Source organism: Homalodisca vitripennis, chromosome X, assembly GCF_021130785.1.
Source record: "Homalodisca vitripennis isolate AUS2020 chromosome X, UT_GWSS_2.1, whole genome shotgun sequence".
NCBI classification, from domain to species: domain Eukaryota; kingdom Metazoa; phylum Arthropoda; class Insecta; order Hemiptera; family Cicadellidae; genus Homalodisca; species Homalodisca vitripennis.
In genome coordinates, this window is record NC_060215.1 from 61,872,114 (window position 1) to 61,888,042 (window position 15,929).

The following is a 15,929-nucleotide window of genomic DNA, read 5'->3' on the forward strand; positions in this document are numbered from 1 at the left end:
CTGCTCTAGCCCACCACTTGTCCTTATTTTGTAAATAGTTGTTCTCCACTGTTTGAGCCCAAGCAATTTGCTTCTATACCGCTTGCAATTGATTATCTCTATAACAACAAAAAATTATGACTTGTACAAACTTTGAAACTGCCAAGGGATGGTGGGTGGATGCCTTCTTCTTAAGGTCGGTCTATTTCCAAGCACTTAAACTTCAAGGCCCATAAAAAACCTTTGAAGTCCTGCAATTTTCAGAAGTCTTACAAAACACTGAAAACAACCAACGAGGTCTTCCTCAGGAAACTGACCATTCTTGTCGAAACTATTAAAGATGGCAAAGTAGTAACTAACTTAAGACAGTCAAATAGCAAGTATTCTACAGTTTTTGATTGGTCATTGGACAACTTACAGAGTTGATTATCTCTGAATAACACACACTCTGTAAAGTGATTTTACCAAATAATCATGCTCTGTGTTTAAGCCAATATCCAATGGAGTAAACATCTGCTTGTGGAGAGAAAGTAAGATGCAACACTATGAGAAGGTGAATGAAGAACTAACTAGTTTACTTATCCTTAAGCCCGGAAGCATTCTTTATTTTCTTGTGTGTTCAGTTTGCATCATGTTTGAAATACCTCTAAAAGCCACACCTGGATATTTCACAGAATGATTGACCCCTGCCCCCTCCCAGTGGAATCTTAGTTGTCAAATTTAATGATAAGCCTAAATTCACCATGAAATCAGCCCTTTCATTTCCTATAATCCCCTCATGACCTGGAATGAAACAAAGAGTATAAAACTTACCTGGAAGCAATTTAAGACAAGTATGGAGTTGATCACACAGGTGTCTAATGCCTTCAAGACTGCCTGGCTATAATTGAAAATGCCTTGCTCGTTGTCTTACCCCTTGTCTTGCTCCTTGTACTGCATATGAAGATTCTTACAAGTATAATCCATAATGACAGTGACCTCTGCTTAGAAGAAGAGGATGTCTTGTTCACTATTATGCACAGTAGCATGAAAAAAAATCCCTTAGGATCATTATTTACATAAAAATACTATCGCTGAACTGAACATACATAGAGCAGTAGAGCAATCACAACTTTTCAATGTCACTTTACAAAGCATAAAATAGTGATAAAGATGAGGAACAAAAATGAGTGTTTTCAAGTGCTGCCAGGGTTTTAAAGAAGCCTTTGTTAACTAATAAGGATACACCTTCTTTAGTCCTGCCTTGACCTTGTAGTCTATACCAAGATAACACTACTCCTAACAGGCAGACATCTTGGTAGTAAATTTTCCTTCTTATAAGGTGAATATCAGAGCTGTAAGGACCTTGGCATTCTTAATATTGGGGCCACACAAGAGACAAAATACTGCACTTGCTTCTATACTGCCATTGCCTGTTCCACTCAACTCAGTTATCTGAAGATCTTACTTTTATTTAGCAAAAAAAAAGAAAATTATCAGCAAAAGCCAAATAATGATCCAATGGCTCAGAATATTACGGAAACAATCTTGGTGCATGGCCCTCAAAATAACATTTATAAGAGACAAAACAAAATTGATGACAACAGATCGCTCTGCCTTAAAGCATAACCTACATTACAAACTGCAATATTTCACATGCCACCAAACACAGTCTATAACAAGCTTCCACTAATTAACGTTCCAAACTTATTTGGCACACTTAATTGTCAAAAATAGAAAAATGACTCGTGATGTCAAATGCCTTTGCATCTTTTCAGATGTACAATGAAGCTGACATAACTTCAACTACTGTTACATTTTCAAAACAGCCATTGTTATAACAGTGCTGTCCTAAATCAATTATATTCACTCTTGAAGGTACTAAAAACCAAAATATTATGGAGATGCCTCAGTGAAGATATATGCCCCACTGAAGTGATGCCGGTAGTTTACAATTCAACTGGCTGAAGAGAACCAGGTTGTTTAGTAATAAAAATAATATTACAACTATTACTAACCAAAAGATTGTCAGGGAAGCTAACAGAGATAAGACCAAGGTTGAATAAAAGGGGTATAACAGACACTGGAATAACACCATCAAGCTACGTTACTCTATAAGAACCTCCTCACAGTCCACTGGATTCCGGAGGAAGGACAAAACACTAGTAAAATAAGATGTTTGGCTAACAAATAGACCTCAATGTTCTGCTGTCACTTTAATAAGAGCAATTTATCTGTATCGGTTCACAAATTCTAGGAAATTTCTTGCAGTTCTAGTCTCTGCATAACTTTGGACTCATGAACTCCCATCACTAAAAATCTTATTCAGTATATTGTCAAATAAATAATGTATCCTTAGAAGATGTGTCATAGTCTGAATAGTAGAAGAAAGTTACTGTATCAGATTGTTATGTACTCTTTACTAAATGATTATTCAAGAGATGAATAAGCTGAAATAAGAAATGTGTATGTCAATGACAGATAGTTCAAACAACCAGCAAAATAAAACCAAAAGCAGAGCAAAGATTTTTATGTGCCTTATACATAGCACTGCACTCAGGTGGCATGGGTGGAGATGTGTATAGAATATCTGGAGGTCACCTTCACTAAGGGAGAATTTCCAAATTCATTAGATGATGAAAAAGAGTTAGTTCAATTTTTCCCAAAATAAAATAAAAATAAAAAGCTATTATTTAATAAGACCTGTTTAGTATCAGAGACATTCTAGGTGATAATAGTAGTCCATACTATTTTAATACATTAATATTTGTATTTTAATGAAGGCCATCGCTTTTTTGTTTATTTGTAATAATTTATTTATCTTTTAGTTTCTTTATATTTCTTCATAAGAGAAAATAACACACACTACAAATAACACACTAGAGAGTAAGACACACTATAAATTATTATATATAAATTAACTAACAGTAGCTATAACATTGAAAACAAAGAAAGTAGAATATTCATTGACTAAACCATATATTTTCTGAAGGTACAGGGACATACACATTAGAGTGGTTGGCCCTCAAAATCCCAGTGAAATCAAAGCAATGGTAGATTTTAAATGGGACGCAAATAGAGATCCAACACAGAAGTTCTTGTTCACAATTGAAGGCTCCAAAAAAAAACAACTAAACTACGAAGTAATCTCGGTAATTGAGTATCCTGGACGCACCATTGTGGGAACCATCTCCTTACTCCACAAAGGTAAGATTATTAAACAGTAATAAATAAGAACACATAGGACTGAAGCAACTTGGTACAAGTACTTACCCTGTTCATTGGTAATTTAGTGTTATATTCCTTTTCATGAGTGACTGTGTTATATGAAATTAATGATAAATTATACAAACTGATCAAGCACCAGTATGAAGGAAAATCATAATGTTTGCAAGTCCAGATAAGCAATTTAAAATATTGAATCAACAATGCAGCGTAGATTGTAAAGGACCCAAAGTCTGTAACAAGTTACCTTACAATATTCAAGAGGCCTTTATTTGCAAAGTTTTTTTCAATTCTTTATTAGAATATACAAAGAATAAATAATGAAAAAGATTGGAATTTGCAATTCTTAATGTAATTTATAATATTGTAATTTGAAGCCTTTTAACGTTTAAGACTTATCTCAGATTTAAATTTTTTATTTTCTTTGTATTTTATTATAACTAGTATTTCATATTATTCTAGTATTTTAAGTAGTTTGACTTAAAACGTGCCATAAAATTATCGTGGTGCTTAAGAATATTAAAAACTAATGATTATTTAAAGCCCACATTGCTTAATGTTTTGCTTAGTAACTAATTCTATGTTTTTGTTTAGACTCAGACTATACTGGGTTGATGAAACTAGAATGGAGTCCCTCAAGTGCTATTAGTGTATCCTCATATCTGATATGGGATCCTCATAAATCAGGAACCGTGACTTTTACCAGCACTGTTCTTACTCCATTTGACAACTGGAAAGCAACTCACTTAAATTATGGGTAAGCTATGTTATTTTGCGTTTCTTATAAAATTACAATTAAAACATTTTATAAAGAAGATAGAGTAGGCACATGGAGTGCTGCCAAAATTGCAGTGATAAAAGATTTTTAATCCACTCCTTCCTCGTAAATTTAACAGTTGTACTGTGTATTAATATTCTGCTGTTTGGTTATACAATAGAACTTTATTTAAGGTATGGATAAAGAAAGTTCCTAAACTCCCTTGTGGTGAATGTTAAAAATATCATCAAGAATAGTAACCGGACATCAACTAGGGAGCTCAGTTGTGTTCCACAGGGGTCTATTCTGAGCCATTTTATATTATAAATGATAGTAGTAATAAATTATGTACATGTTAATAGTCAACATTCAAAAACTTGTATGTAAGCTGATGACACTAATTTCCTTTCTATTGAAACCCTTGATAATTTACTATTACTGTAAATAGTACTTTTGGTATAAATTTATTATTGATGATGGTTGATTTGAAATTAGACTTAAGAAATTTGTCATTGTTATGGGTTATGAGGATAGAACACTACGGTACAAAATGATTATTTACATAGGAATAAGCAAGCATAAATCTATATAATATGGTGGTGAAGTTGCAAAGTAAAAAGAAAATTGTACAACAGAACAAGTTGTAGGTCAAAAAACCTGAGGTTCATAGCTATATGAAGAATTACAAACCGTGAAGCTGCACAATACATAACATGCCATACACACCAGATGACGTGAGCAGTGGCGCACCATAGCTACTATGCACCCTCCTGCATGTTGTTTGCAATGCACTCCCATACACATTACCACCCTACAAGACTTGCCATGTCTGACCCAAAATAATTGGGTTCGGGAGCCCCACTAGAAGAGTTCAGGATCTGCTAAATGAAATATTTTCTTTTTTGATTAATTTTAATGTTAGGTTAATACTCTCCACTATCTCACTTTAAAAAAACTAGCATTAAAATAAAGTTAAAAAGAACATATCCAGAGACCCATTGCTTCTTTTACTTCAAAACAGTTTGAGGATATTAGAATTATTTTCATCATACAGAACAGAACAGAAGTGTAATTGACTTTTACTGCTAATAAACAATCGTACCTGGAAGACCATCTTGTAGGGTACAACCTTTTAGGGTTACTTGAAGCATGCATGATTCTTCTGATGTGGTTCTTAGATCATGCCATCTTGCTAAACTACCATAAAAAATTCATATGTAATTTACCAAATCAAAAACATGATTTCTGTTATTTCATTTACAGAGTTGTCTAAAACTATATTTAGATTGTGAGGGGCACAATGGACCCTGCAGTTGGTGAGATATCTTATAAACCTCTGTGGTAATGGCTTTTATGCCACTGGATGTGACAGATTGTGTGACTGGTGATTCTGGTGACTGACAGTTACCACCTTAGTATGTTATGACTTGTAATGTGCAGTCTAAAACTCTTAGTGTTAAACAATGCAAGCGATTTGTCATAATGGCTATGTGCTTATTTGATAATGGCCCACAATATCCAAAAAAGTATTCATTCCAATAAATAAAACATCTTATATTGTAGCCATTTTCTAAAAGCGCATTAACCTAAACAAAATCTCTAAACACCACATTGCAACTTAATATTGACCTACATAATGATTTGACCTATAACAAAGTAAGATTCAAAGAATCTTTGAGGAAAGATTCTATCGTTTTGTTCATGTTTAAGAATTGGGTTTTGATTATTTACAGATTATGGTTGTTTGAGAACACTGTTAGATCAAATGCTAGCTTGAGCTGGGGTCACAATGGGACAGCTATGGCAGATATGGTGTACAAGACATTGACTTCCGACTCTCAGGTTGGCTTCTCCGTAACAGCCCTACTCAACTCTACCATCAGGGAAGTCTCACCTCTAAAATTTGAAATCTCTTATTCACAGTCATTACAGCACATCGGTGCTTTGATTGATATTGAGGTATATAATGTTTGGATTTTCTGTACATTTAAGGTCTAAAAATAATTCATAATTAAAATTAAATATTAGGAGATATCCTTAGAGTATTAAGGTATTGATTACTTTTTCAGTTTTATGAAATTTAAATTATGAACATACTTATAATATGTTTGTACAATAATATGAACATACAATAATAGTTTTGTAACAATAAGGTTTAGAATAGTATGGATAAAATAAATAAATACATGATGAATACATTTTAAACTATTGTAATAACCAATTTTGTACAATTCCATTTGATTGATTTTAGTCATCCTTCGTTCATCGAGTGAGGATTGAGAGCAGTGGCAGAATAGAACAGGAACCTTCTTATTCCAACTACTCAGGTCTTATCAAGTTCAAAACCCCATTCCATAATTTGACTAACGGTGAGCTCTCAGCAGGTTTCAAGATGGATTTCAACAACAGTTTTTCTGGAAATTTTATTATTGCATTAAATAATCGAAATATTACATCGTCATTTGAAGGTAAATTTTTTACATGTTTACTGTTATACACTATTACCGTTAATGAATTTACAGTTTAGTTATAGTTGTCGTTAAGCTTTTTACTTTTAGTTATTTAGTTTTATTGTCCAAGTGTTTAAATTGATTAAGTTTACTGAATATAAACACTCATCACTATGAGCTTTCTAATTGAAGTAGTCTATTAAAGTAGGTTTAAATGGTTCTAAAAAATATGTTAGTTATTAGCAAATAAAGAATTTCTAAAACTGAATTTTGTAACTTCAATAAATCAAAAAGACAAAAGTCCTATCAAGTTTAAACAATTAATTTAAATAACTGAAGAAACATTAGAAGTGTTATTAAAAGCATCATATAATTTTGGCTCTGATATTAAAAGCAGGAAAGACATAGTGAAAGTATTAAGTCATATACTTATATTGAGTTACAATATTTTTACCGTATACTTTAAAAGTTATTATTGCATTAACAAACATATTTAAATGTTTCAGGTTCTGCCAAATCTCTCAATGAGAGTAAATTACTACTTACTCTTAATACTCCATTCCAAAAATATCAAAAGATTGCTGGGAAGTTTGCACTTTCAATATCAAAAGGACATTTAATTGCAGAGCTAAAGTCTTCTACATTTGCTCTAGGTTTGAAAACTATTTATATTTTCAAAAATATGAGAGACTTTGATCTTCAATTATCAGCAGTAACTGGAGTGAACTTTGTGAGCAGCTTTCTGTTGGTGGGAACTCTCAACAATGAAACTGTAAGGCATAAACAGATTTAGTTTATAAAATAATGAAATTTGGAAATAATGGGTTTTATATTAGCTAGTGGACTGAGAAGAGATATAATTACTTGCAATGTTTTCATTTAAAAATAATAAAAATAATTTTACCGTAGATCTTTGAATTTAAAAAACTGTATGATCTAATGATTAAAATTATTAAAATGAACTACACAATCTTCTTTGTTTAAAATGTATTGTTGATGATGAATGATTTGAAAGGATAATAGAATTTGTGACATTGGCCATTGTTATATGTTACAAAAATAGAACTAAATTAAAATCAAGAATTGGAATCCATCCTCTTCTTTGGATTTGGTGTCACAAAAACCTTCCCACATAAGGTTAACTCTTTGGATGCTAATGTCCGATTGATCGGACTGCCGAAGTTCAGGCTCAATCCGCTATTTTATTTATATTAATCATTAGCCAATCTAGGAAGCTACAAAACATAAAGAAATCATTCAATTTACATAAATACCAAGGGCAGTACACAGCGAAATGTAAAGCATTGTAAAAGTGTACAAATAGACATTGGCGGTTTTGAGTAGTACCGCCCTCTTGGGCTATGGCAGTTACAGATTGGGCAGCAGCATCAGGCGATGGTTTCGGTGATGAACTTGCCAAAGTTAAACTTGAAAACGGAACAATTAATTCGGGCATGAAGAATTGAAGCATTTATCTGAGAATACATATATCAATGGCAAATATTTGTTGAATTCTGTTATACAAACATCCATTGGATAAGCTTTATTCCTATATATGTATGATCCACTAAAAATCAGATGCAAAAGTTACATTTAAAATGTGTTGCATTAAAATGGTATGTAGTAAAAGAAGGATTTTCTTTAAAGGTGAATTTTTAATTTCCAAAAAAATGTTTGGGTAAGAAAATCCCACCTAGTGATGTATTGTTGTTAATTTATCACTATAAAAAATGGGGTTTAGTTCAATTTTTTTATAAACAGTATGTACAGAATGATGTGAAATGGGCAAAATTTTGTTAGATTTGTCCAATTTCAATTTTAATATAATTATTTTTATATTACCAAATGTAGCTTGACTCCTACTCCTTGTGGGTTAACTTCTTGAGGAGACAGAAACAGTGATGAAGTAAGACAGAGTTATTTAAGTTATATATGCTTAGTTACATTTTTATAATTTAAATCATTTTAAAACTTTTAAAATAATTCAATAATTTTTGAACACTGGTGTATATTTTGTGTTTGTGTATGCAAACTTATATTAGTTTATACTTATTATCTACCTAAGTTTTACACCTAATAATAATTTTGATTGAAAGAACTTGTTGATAGGTTGACTTCCGAGGTGGTTGGAACAGTGTTCTTGTAGGTCTGACAGCGCGCTCACACTACAATGGCTGGTATGATCTGGAATACAGGGGTTCCCTTTTCATGCCATTTGAAGGGTTCCGTGAGAGTGGGGCTGTCGCTAAGTTCACATACTCCGATAAGTTTCACTTGGAAATTGCTGCTGCAGTTGCAAAAGTCAAGGTAAAAGTAGTGATTAACAATTATTTGTTAAAAAGATATTTAGGTGTTTTATTTCGTATGGTAGGTCTTGATCTTGCTTTGTATGAGGTTTATCCAAAAAGTGTCCACCCTTGAATTTTGACAGTAATATAATTTACTCGGCAGCTGCCAAGACCTGGTGCCTTTCAAAGTACTCTTCTCTATAAGCCATTACTGTCATCCTCCACTCCTCCCACTTACGGAAACATTCCTTGAACTCATTTTTCAGAATGGCTAACAGATCCCTCATTGTATTTGTTCTACGTCCTCAAATCCTTTCCTTTTCATACAAATGTTCAATTTTGAGAACATCCAGAAAACAAACTATGACATGACTGAATCAAGAATCAAGAATCAAAAATCAAGATCTTTATTGACCATTAAGTAATACAAAATTACAATAGGCTTCGTCAGTTCCAACAATAAAATATCACAGTTTGCTAATTTAAAGATACATAGAAATAACAATACTAATAATAATATAGTAATTTTTTTGTTAGTTCACATATTATATAACAATAACATATTATGTGCAATAAATAACACAAACACCAATACTAATATAATACAATACTATATTACATAAAAATTTTAAAATACCCACATTTAACTGTCACTAATATTATATTCTAAAAATTCTCTTACGGAGTAAAATGCACGACTTGACAGCCAACCAGAAACCTGCCTCTTAAATGGATTAAAATCTAATAATCTCCATGATTCAGGGAGTTTGTTAAAAAATTTTAATTGTAAATATTTATGACTCTTTGCATATTTTTCTAGTCTAGGAATAGGCATGACTAAGTTGTTTACATTTCTTGTTTGATAACTATGGATACCATTAAAACAGAGGAAGTCATTAATATTCTCTTTTACATAAATTAAATTTTGAAAAATGAAAATGCAAGGTACAGTCATTATATTATGAGTAGAAAAATAAGCCTTACAACTAACCCTAAACCCTAAACCAAAAAGAATTCTTATTGCCTTTTTTTGCCATAAAAAAACTCTTTCCGCACCAGTACTACCTCCCCACAAAATATTTGAATACAATAAATGAGCATGAAAAAAACTAAAATATGACATTTTCATCAACTCTTGGCTTACACAGGTCTTTAACTTTCTCAATAAAAAACAAAAACATGCCAATTTAGAGATTAAGTTGTTTGTATGATCCTCCCATAAAAGCTTCTGATCAATAGTGACACCTAAGAGTTTTATTGGCTTTGTCATTTTACTATCTATCTGCATTTGTCTTAAAGTAAACACTATATGTTCCGTTTTACTTTCATTTATTTTAAGATAGTTAGAATCAAACCATACATTGACTGTGGGGAAGTTGCCAAAGCTGTCCGTTATAATGTTTTACTAAAAAGTTTTGAATACGATTTTATGAATGAGCAATAAAATCATATTTGTTACGTTGTCATGCTTAAACAATACTTGGCTCTAGTTAAAGATAACTTTGTGTTGTTTAAATTTTGCTTATAAAGTTGTCTTTTAAATTTGATTAATAGTGTGACTCAGCTCTTTTCTGGTTGTTATTGTATTTTAATTATTTTGTCATGTGAATCATGTGGTATCTTTACAATACATGATGGTCCTGTAGTGCATGTGAGTATGATGTACGGTAAACCCAGCAGGGATCACTTCTGGCTGATTTATACTTTCCTGTTGAACCTACCACTGGGCACAGCAAAAACCAATGTGTCACTTAAATCTGGGCAACTATAAGGTTGCCATTAGAAACAAGACCAGCGAACCATAAGAAATACCATGCCATTCCATAAGAATGTCCAGGAGCGGCACATCACTAACCGCTAATGTCGAGATTCTGGAATGCAAGGACAATTCGATAGCTCTAGTCTACTGCAGGAGATAACTATTGGAGTTAGTGGTGCTCGTTCCCTAATATCAGAGGTTCTTGTTAGCCTCAACATAAGGGTGTGCCACCCCCTGCCTGCTTTGATTGGAGAGGATGGTTCAGAGCTCATGGTCTCGTTAGGCGGCAGCCCCTACTCCCAACCTTACCCATCCAGAATATCCTGTCACTCCGGAAGTAGTGCAAAGGTCGTTATAGGACTAGGTGAAATTTAAAAGCTTCTTGTCCTTAGACAACAAAAAAAAGAAAAAAAAATGCATGGTAGTCTAAAGATTCCGGCGTTCTTATGATACGCACATGATTACATTACTCAAATTCACAGAGATTGCTTCAAGGCCAGCATTACTTGATGTCATAAAAAAGATAAATATCTATCCATCTGCACAAAATATATTGAGATTGGGTTTTCTTGTAATTTTAATTCAATTCACAGTACTATCTAGTAACTATGATAAGGATTACATTGAACAAAAAACAACTATAATAATCCTCTTTAATTTTATAAGAAATTACGTAAATAATTAAAGGTGTTTTGACAGGTGGGCCTGAAAGTAGTAAGTGTATTTCGGCCAGAGGAGGAATTTGCCCTGAGTGAGAATATTTATTGTGATGGATTGGACGTGGATGAAAGTGGCGGTAGCAAAGGTAAAGGAAGTCCAAAGAATACTCCTCCACTGTGGAGAGCCCTGTTTGAGCTGGACACTTTATATTACCCTACTGCTACAGGTCACATCAAAGTTGTCAACTATGAACAATACTCTTATTCCACTACAGCTCGGCTGCAGCTAAACATCATTGATGTTTGCTTAGAAGACTTGTTCACATTTGAGGTAAGTGTTTTTCTGCTTTATGAATTTTAGGAAAATCAAATAACCTAAATTCTTACAAGCAAGTTGTTTACTACCCTTCTTTACATTTTCAAAAGCTTAACAGTTGTTCTTTCAAAACTAAATGATCCTGGCTGCTTTTAATAAAACTGTTTTGATTATGTAATGAACACTTAAATTTTACTTGTAACATTTGCTATTGATGTTAAGACCTCTTTCACATAGACCTACAAATTCAAGTTAAATAATGTATTAAATGTAAGATATTAAAAATAATTTAACAAATTGGATTGTCTCATCATATAAATAATACATAGTAATATGCACAGTCTTGTATTAAGCTAGTAAACAAAATACAATATAACTATTATTAATTATCAAATGGAAAAAGACCAAAAATTGGTATTACAAGTAGAGAAGTCATAACTCAGTAAAAATCATATTCATGGTTAAATATAAGTTTGAAATCATTGCACATATCATGTGTATGATATAAATAGTCTGTAATAAATAAATATACAGAGATACATGCATAATACAACTAAACAGATGAGCAATTTGGGAAGTAATCCATATTTATGAACAAGCCATAAAAAATTTAACATATTAAAATACGAAAGAATAATTGGTATACATGTATCAAAGATACAGAATTTGTAGAAGCACAAATTTGTATTATTGTATAAAAATTGATTTTGCACTTAAATTATATAGAGTTTTAAGGTAATATTATTGTTTATTTTAGATTTTTATGTAATACTAACCAGCACATATTTTTGTTTTAGAACATCTTAGCAATGGGAAATGAACTAATGATAACTTCAACCAATCCTATCGTGTCAGAAATCAAGTCCAACTTTGAACTGGATGGAAACAGTGCATCTGACAATGTTGTCAAATTGAATTTGGATATTTTATCAAATAATAACACATTCAAGGTTAAAAAACTTTTATTTCTAGTGATTTAGGTTTTTATAAAGATGTAGTGGTAGATCTTAATGGAGTAAAAATATTTTGTACTCAATGAGGTTGCCTGTTGTTTTGAAAATTTTGTTTTCATCACTTGGTGCATTCCCTCTTGGCATAGAACTGCGACTTTTTATCTCTTAGGACAAGATTCTTAGAAATTGCAACTAGTCTTAAAAGGACCTTTGCACTGCCTTTGGAATGCTAGGATATTCTAGATAAGTGATATTAGGAGTAGAGCCCGCCTCCTATCGAGATCCGTGAGGAAGAATTTAGGGCATTAATCTCAAATCATGTCTCCTTGGGTAAGGGGAAGCCAGCTCTCAACTAGCCTCTCCAGTCAAAACAGCCAGGCTCAATTCAACAGTTAATTTAAGTACAGATTCTCCTTTGTCTAGTAGTTTAAGCACTTCAATCTCAAGTTTTCAAGAACTGTACTTATGCTTACTTACCATTTTTAGTTAAGTCAAAACACAACAGTAAATATAATCAGTTACTTTATAAACCAGGAATTACTAAAACACAATTCACCCAAACAGTACATGCTCAATCAATATATTATCAATACAACGTACAGTACTAACAACAAAAATACCTGTTGACGGATTAGCATGGTCATGGTTAGTGAAATTACCTGTGACTAAGACAGACTATTAACCCAACCAAACTAGTTATTTTTAGTGCACCTTGTCATAATAACTATAAATCATTCCAGATCCAGTTCACTACCTGGCATGTAAATTTAAAGCATTATATGAATTTTTGAAGGAGTATTTGTTTGTAAGTCTGAATAATCCAAAATCCAAGTCTGTCTCAATTAGTTTGGATTTCCAGGGTTTCACTGTACATTGGTATATAATATTGAGTTTTAAAGAAGCTTCCACTGTTGCAATGTAAGATATGTCATAAATTATTAATGATATCACAATGAAATGCAATATTAAATCTATTCTCAACAGCACCATGAGATTTTTCAAACTTACTCCAGTTCACTTGTTTAAGTTGGTACGTCTGAATACAGTCAAGAAGCCAATCCCATAAGCTAATTTCAGACTTGGATTTTGAGTTCAAAGTTTGTTAGTTAGTTATTAAGCTTGTTCCAAGTTTGGGTAGTCAAGCTCATTCCAAATTTTACAACAAATTCTGTAGCAAATTAAGTTTTGTAAGCTCATTTTGAGCTTAGAAATCCAAGGTCAAAATAGGATGATGAATAATGATTATTACCACATCAAAACACAACAATGCACACTTCACTGGTGGTGCACTTGTGGTTTCTTCTTGGTTTTTGCTGATCTTAAGTCTTTTATGATTATTTGTTCAACATAATAAACCAATATCACAACATTGCTATTGTCGCACGTGATTTAAATATGGTGGATGCAAATGAGATAAAATAATTCGTCTTTATACTTTAATCCACTTCAGAGTGTCTGCTTATATAGAGATAGAGTCTTGTATAGAATAAGTTGGTACATTCTTACAGTAATGCAGAAAGTGGTTCCAAAAGAGGAGTGATTGCTTGTCTGGTGAATTTTTAGTGAGTAACCATTCCACATATCCGCACTCCATTCTGTGAATGCCAATGTTGTATTTACTTCATTGTATAAAAAGTTTCATGAGTTGTAAAAGTTAATATTGTCTTTTTATTTTTCTAGTTTGATATGAGTGGAGAGTACCACTTTCAACCAGTAGGAGATGTTGACAATGAAGGCATATACAGTGTCAACTATCGCTTATCTACACCATTTAAGGCTCTTGATCATTGTTTTTTTGACTTCAATGTACAAGCTGAAAAATACTTTTTTTCATCAAATATGACTGTAGATGTTGTCAATAATACCATAAAAATGGATGGAACATTAGAGGTTAGTACTAGAAGTATACTATCAGAATATGTAGTTAGCAAAACTGTATGGTTTATAAGTTCAACATTGATCATTCATACTGTAGCATGGAATTGTAAATTAGAATAACCCATATCAAATAATTGAAAATAACTTGCTCGGGTTTATATGGTTCTTCTCTATTCTTAAAACTATGTTATTACATTTGGCTTTGAAGGAGATTGTGTTAATAAAATTCAGAATCAAGAGTTTTATTGTCATTAGACGATATGGTAACAGACAAAGTCATATATGTATATATTACATCTAGATAGTATTTTGTAACAAACACAGTAGTATAAAGGTATACTACTGTGTTGTGATGTCGCGCGGTGAATAAACACAGCGATCCGCGTGTGCACTGTCCCTCCACACTCACAAACCTTCTAGTCTTGTTCGTGATTATGATGGACGACGACGTGATTTCTGCTGCTGTGTCACTGCTTGCAGTTGCATATTACAATTACCTTTGTGTTAAAGATAAGAAGCATATAAAAAAGAGATGGAGAAGAAGACATCGGTGGATGACACGAATCCATCGCAACAGAACCAGGTATCATTTTGGAGTGTGGATGTGTACACGTTCGTGGGCCACAAACCCTTTGTCACAGACCAAAAAACCGACACTGATCGAGGAACGGTGTGAAGGGTGAACGAGAAGGTGTGAACAACATCTACACTTGGGATTCGCAGTTGTCATGGGCATTCACGGCCATTCACACCATGTAGAGCCGGCTTAAAAGAAATATTTAAATTTATGTTTAAAAGAAACAAACATAAATAAAATAACAATTTCTTCTTGGTATGTCAATCAAACATGTGTTATCTTTGAAAAATAACATTATTTCAATACTGTACATACAGTACTTACTGTGTAATAAAGCTACATAAGTTCACTTATACTGACTAATTCAAAATATTTCCTTTGAACTAAATGATTAAAATTTAGAATTGTATAGTCTGTGAGCTGAAGCCACCAAGAAATAAAAAGTTGCACCTTTTCAATGTTAAGAAGACTTTCTCGTGGTCAGTAGTCTCAAATTTACAAGAAAGGTACAACAAAATGGCTTTTAAAATATTAAGTAGAATTTCGCCAAACTTAAAATGCTTCAAGTTATAATGTATGGTCTTGACTACATTGTTATATTGTGCTTTATCTGTTATATGTTTATTGCTGAGCTGATATTATAGCTACTGTATACAAATATATCAATTAGGTTAGTACATCTACAGGATAAACATAAGAATAATAATTCGGTTGTATATTGCAGGTTGATGAAAACTTCTTTGGATTGGCAACAGAGTTCAGTGTTGCTACATCTTCATTCAACTTGCCTTTCTGCCAACTGTCTTTTACCAAAGACTTTTCTGCAGTTGAAAAATCTGTAACAATTGTTTTAAAATATCCAAACGAAGAGGTAATATAGAATATAACTCCTACTAAGGCATTATGATCTAAGACTCAATAATTAATTGCATTTAGCAATAATCTTAGAAATTTTGGATATTCCATTTTTAATTAATGTTCATCCAGGTTAATGAAAACTAAGATACAATAGGTTTAGAATGTAGATCATTGTAAACTGGTACTGCAAAATATTTTATAAAATAACAGGACTGATACTGAATTTCAATTTTATAATTTATAGGTGTGTG

The 15,929-nt window shown here is 32.4% G+C and overlaps 1 protein-coding gene across 1 annotated transcript in view; it reads left to right on the top strand.

The window, feature by feature from the left end:
• Window positions 1-15,929, top strand: part of LOC124369463 — a 215,147-nt gene that overhangs the window by 95,469 nt on the left and 103,749 nt on the right. The window contains 10 exon segments of the mRNA XM_046827471.1: window positions 2,951-3,165; window positions 3,778-3,940; window positions 5,674-5,899; window positions 6,192-6,408; window positions 6,897-7,162; window positions 8,500-8,697; window positions 11,137-11,427; window positions 12,210-12,362; window positions 14,046-14,255; window positions 15,545-15,691. Coding sequence (XP_046683427.1) covers window positions 2,951-3,165; window positions 3,778-3,940; window positions 5,674-5,899; window positions 6,192-6,408; window positions 6,897-7,162; window positions 8,500-8,697; window positions 11,137-11,427; window positions 12,210-12,362; window positions 14,046-14,255; window positions 15,545-15,691 — 2,086 coding nt within the window.